Source organism: Corticium candelabrum, chromosome 1 (genome assembly GCF_963422355.1).
Source record: "Corticium candelabrum chromosome 1, ooCorCand1.1, whole genome shotgun sequence".
Lineage (NCBI taxonomy): Eukaryota > Metazoa > Porifera > Homoscleromorpha > Homosclerophorida > Plakinidae > Corticium > Corticium candelabrum.
In genome coordinates this window covers 197,650-202,649 of record NC_085085.1, presented here as the reverse complement: position 1 = coordinate 202,649, position 5,000 = coordinate 197,650, and the positions used below count along the sequence as shown (strand labels likewise).

The 5,000-nt window shown below is 40.6% G+C and overlaps 3 protein-coding genes across 3 annotated transcripts in view; 2 read left to right on the top strand and 1 right to left on the bottom strand.

Annotated features, from left to right (window-relative positions):
- Positions 1 to 1,753, bottom strand: part of LOC134197462 (sideroflexin-1-like) — a 6,994-nt gene extending 5,241 nt beyond the window's left edge. The window contains exon 1 of the mRNA XM_062666802.1: positions 1,662 to 1,753. The gene's annotated coding sequence lies outside the window, so the exon portion shown is untranslated. The remainder of the gene's footprint in view (positions 1 to 1,661) is intronic.
- An 877-nt stretch (positions 1,754 to 2,630) lies between these two features.
- LOC134197479 (uncharacterized) lies at positions 2,631 to 4,252 on the top strand. Its single transcript, XM_062666811.1, has 2 exons — positions 2,631 to 2,845; positions 2,917 to 4,252. The coding sequence occupies exon 2, from the start codon at positions 3,017 to 3,019 to the stop codon at positions 3,989 to 3,991; it is 975 nt and encodes a 324-aa protein (XP_062522795.1). The 5' UTR covers positions 2,631 to 2,845; positions 2,917 to 3,016; the 3' UTR covers positions 3,992 to 4,252.
- A 250-nt stretch (positions 4,253 to 4,502) lies between these two features.
- LOC134197451 (exocyst complex component 4-like) overlaps positions 4,503 to 5,000 on the top strand; it is a 15,861-nt gene continuing 15,363 nt past the window's right edge. Inside the window, exons 1-4 of the mRNA XM_062666785.1 lie at positions 4,503 to 4,522; positions 4,584 to 4,627; positions 4,702 to 4,790; positions 4,850 to 5,000. The exon at positions 4,850 to 5,000 is cut by the window's right edge and continues 51 nt beyond it. Coding sequence (XP_062522769.1) covers positions 4,511 to 4,522; positions 4,584 to 4,627; positions 4,702 to 4,790; positions 4,850 to 5,000 — 296 coding nt within the window. The 5' untranslated portion in view covers positions 4,503 to 4,510. The remainder of the gene's footprint in view (positions 4,523 to 4,583; positions 4,628 to 4,701; positions 4,791 to 4,849) is intronic.

Sequence of the window (5,000 nt, the reverse complement as noted above, 5' to 3'; positions counted from 1 at the left end):
TCAGATGTTTTAGATGCTCTGGCCTTCTTCGATCGTTTTTCCAGCAATATACAACTCCTTGGTAGTCTAGGATAGCCAGCTCCTCTCCCTTTTTCACTTTCGGACAGTTTTGCCTGACCGACTCCTCCTTCTATGTCAATGTTGTGACCCAGAGACTCTGATAATTTGTGACCAATCAAGTATGAAAGAGCCGGATGGAGAGAGTGGCTGGCACATAGACATTAATATATCCGGATATCAAGTATGTACTAATCTAGTAGGGGAATGGTTACACAGAACAGGCACGCCCACCAATGGTCAGAATGCGGGAGATTTGATGCCAAATGCGGGTAGGCGGGAGAAGGGTCCCAAATGCGGGAGAGTTGGCAGCTCTGCATTACGTATACGTTACATTACATTACATTACATTACATTACATTACATTACATTGCATTGCATTGCATTACATTACGTTACATTACATTACATTACAATACATTACATTACATTACATTACATTACATTGCATTACGTTACGTTACATTACATTACATTACATTACATTGCATTGCATTGCGTTACGTTACGTTACATTACATTACATTACATTACATTACATTACATTACATTACATTACATTACATTGCATTGCATTGCATTGCATTGCGTTGCGTTACGTTACGTTACATTACATTACATTACATTACGTTACGTTACGTTACGTTACGTTACGTTACGTTACGTTACGTTACGTTACGTTACGTTACGTTACATTACATTACATTACATTACATTACATTACATTACATTACATTACATTACATTACATTACATTACATTACATTACATTACATTACATTACATTACGTTACGTTACGTTACATTACATTACATTACATTACATTACATTACATTACATTACATTACATTACATTACATTACTGTAACATGTTGTTGCAAACAGTGGCAGCGAACAACAACGGGATAGAGTCAAACTTAAGACAGAATTAACAGAGAACTTTGATAACGTAGACGACAAATTGGAGCTGATTGTAGAAAGTAGGAAAATCGATTTGCGGATGAATGAGAAAAAGTTGATTTCAAGTTTGTGTGTGTAGATCATTATGAGAAGTTGAAAGGGACTATACACGCGTTTACTAGCATTGCTGGCCGTGTAACAGAGAGTCAGACGAGAGTGAAGGCCTTGAAGCGAAGTTTAGTTGATTGTAAGGGTTTGTTGAAATGTCGACGAGAAGAATTGAAGAAGCTATGGATGGAAGGAGTTGAATGCAAACAAGTTCTTAAGCTGCTAGATAGAATGTGCAACTTTTGCTTTGGTGGATTGTTGGATTTTCTGTCTAGATCTGTCTGCCTGCCTGTCAGTCTGTCTGTCTGCCTGTCAATGGTAGTATATTTCACACATAAACACTATTGCAGGCTAAATAAAGTAGCTTTAATAGCAATCTTTAACTTAAAAGTGATTTTAATAAGCCCTATAAAGAGCCATTATCCCTATCAATCTAATGTACATAAATAAAACGGAGTTACAAAGTCGTGTGTGTGTGTGTGTGTGTGTGTGTGTGTGTGTGTGTGTGTGTGTGTGTGTGTGTGTGTGTGTGTGTGTGTGTGTGTGTGTGTGTGTGTGTGTGTGTGTGTGTGTGTACATGCGCAGAGTTGCCAACCTGGAATACTGAAAATGCGTGAGATCTCAGATTTTCATCAGTACTTTATATCTGCATATAGGCGTGGCCACAAAACTAATACCTAAATAACTAAAAAACAACACAGTGTGTCAATACGCATTAGACACTAATTAACTAGCAAGTACTCGCAGAATTAGAATTTCTGCTAGTAACAATAAACCAATAATATATATAGTTTACGCATGCAGTAAATCAGTCTCGCGTAATCAGCCCCTCCCTCTTTTGGACTTCCTGAGGACGTCCGAAAGTTGAAAAGGAGGAGGGAAATTAGGGATGCGCGGACTACTACAGTAGTAGAATTGGCTGAATATGTTTGACAGCTTCAGAACTAGACTTAATTGCCTGGGGTTGGTTATTCGTAATGATCGATCACTTTACGGCAGTCTCGTTAGATTTTATATTTCTATCAGACACTACAGATTTTTACGTGAATCTATGATGTACCAACAGTTTCACTGTACATGTGTGCCTGGGTCTAGTTCCAGCAATCTAAAAGTTGCGTGAGATCTGGGTTCCTTGCGTGTGAGCGTGTGACCTGAAGGAACTTGCGTGAGACTCACGCAAGTTGCGTGTGGGCAACTCTGCATGCATGTGTGTGTACATGTGTGGTGGTGGTGGTGGTGGTGGTGGTGGTGGTGGTGTGTGTGTGTGTGTGTGTGTGTGTGTGTGTGTGTGTGTGTGTGTGTGTGTGTGTGTGTGTGTGTGTGTGTGTGTGTGTGTGTGTGTGTGTGTGTGTGTGTGTGTGTGTGTGTGTGTGTGTGTGTGTGTGTGTGTGGTGTGTGTGTGGTGTGTGTGCGTGTGTGTGTACGTGTACAGGGCTTCTGAGGCGCTTAGTGTCAGCGTTATTAGTCTGGCTACCATTCGGAACGTGTAAAGTTGAGCGTTACATGGCTCTGAGATTTGGGCGGCCATTTTAGATTCCACGCAAAGGGGCCGAGTGCATCTCCGCCTACATTCTTCCGACGAGGATGTAGGCGGAGATGGCTAAGTATTGAAGGTATTGCGCTTGCGCAGTAGAAGTAATAGGTGTGTTCTTATCTGTTGGCTACTTTGTACGTCTTGCGTTGCGTTCCAAGATACCAGCCCAACCACTGGATGTTGGTCGTTTTTTTTGCATCTCTGCGAATACAAGCTTCGTTAGCGGTCCTCACCTCGTTGATCACGTAACTACTATACCGCGTGGCTAGCGGAGTGTTGCAATTTGTTCTCGTAACGTAACAGAATGCTTTTTTAGGTTGCAATATTTCTATCTACAGCGGAGGTGAAACGTGAAGAAAGATAGACTGATCCACACAATATTTCTGACTAGGATCGAGTGTTTCTGTTTGGATTGCATGGCGCACAGCGACTCAAAAAAAGACGTCCTGTCCCCCACGGAGGGTAGGACTGTCACGTGTCTTCTTTTGAACTGTGGACCGTCGGCGGGCAGTAATGCCAAGCAAAGGAGAGAAGCTGTCAAGCGAATAGGCTGTATAGCTGTAAAGAAAGACGTGGACTTTATTCTACTCCAAGAACTGAAAGGAAAAAACGTGGTCAAGAAAGAAATTCTTTCATTTATTCCGGAGTTTGAAATTCTGAGACAAACAGGGACAGACACTGATGCCAACATTCTTTACAGAAAAGACAAGTACAAAATAATGGAATTCAATCTGGAGAAATGTTGGAATGACTCTTTACTGATTGACAAACCTATTCTAGAACTCGGTATAGCTAGATTGTCTGTTGGATTTTTTGAGAGCATTTCAAGCAACCCAGCTTCAGCTAAAGCCACAGAGTGTCATATGGTTGTTAGCTGGCATGGACCAGAAAGGCTGGCAAAATCCAAAGAAAAGAAGAAGGAATGTTTTGAAAGCCTTATGAAAACTATTGATAATCTAAGTAGCAATTCCAAGACAGCTTTAGACGTTACCTCCAGTTTAATTGGAGGAGATTTCAACTTAGAAAAGGATCTTGTCTATCCTGAAGGTGCAAAAAGTAATACAACATACACGAGAAAAGATAAAGACGGAAAACCAATACAATGCGTGTGGGTGGATTATCCTACTAGTGCTAGACGCAATGAGAAACGGGCTGGATATCACAGAATAGATGAATTTATCTGTATGCGAAAAGTTACCTCGTTTCCTGTATCAGTCAAGGCAACTTGTTTATGTTTACAAGACCTACAAGCCCTAAAAGATCCTGATATTTCAGACGAAGACGCCACATGGTTTAAAGAAAACTACCTTCAGCTAGATCACGATCCTGTGTTGGTGTCAACCACATATCAAATACCATCCAGTCCTCTTGCTGAAGTCAAACAAACGTAATAATGACTAGTCATCATATAGACCTTGTGTGGGTGTCAACCACAACATAATTGCTTTTAGTAATTTTTATATTTTTGATATAATTTTGATAATTTTTGCTTATAATGTGTACGTTTATCTTAGCTTGTGCATTAAACTTTAGCCCATGCAGCTACTAGCAGCAGCTAGATACTGTATAGGAATGGTTTAGTAAGCGTGGTATGTACGTAGTATTAATTTTTTTGGTTTACATGTACTGCACAATACATGATATGATATGATATGATGATTTATTTGATTCACATTTCACATCAACACTAAAGAAATATATGTACCATTGTACGTTAGTAGCAATTAATTGTAATCTAGTAATACCATGTGAGCGCACGTTCCGTGGTATGCAGCTCTTCAGAGACTTGCTCTGCCGACCACGACCCATTAGAGCCTCCTCCTGCTTCGCTACCTTCAGAACTCGATGTCTAGCATTATTTCTGCGGTCTCGAGCACGCAAACGCGGAAAGTGTCTAGCGCGCGTTAACGATGGGTTCTGAGGTCGGTGTTCACCTACTTTCGTTCATTTAGCTCTAATAAGTGTTGCGGTGTTGCATTATAGTCAGCTCTACTTATCAGACTTATTCGCAATTTGTCGAAAGAGAGGTGGGTCTCACATGAAATCCGTTAGTTGTCGTTCTGTTGGTCATGAGACACTAATATTATGTTGTTGCAAACAGTGGCAGCGAACAACAACGGGATAGAGTCAAGACAGAATTAACAGAGAACTTTGATAACGTAGACGACAAATTGGAGCTGATTGTAGAAAGTAGGAAAATCGGTTTGCGGATGAATGAGAAAAAGTTGATTTCAAGTTTGTGTGTGTAGATCATTATGAGAAGTTGAAAGGGACTATACACGCGTTTACTAGCATTGCTGGCCGTGTAACAGAGAGTCAGACGAGAGTGAAGGCCTTGAAGCGAAGTTTAGTTGATTGTAAGGGTTTGTTGAAATGTCGACGAGAAGAATTGAAGAAGCT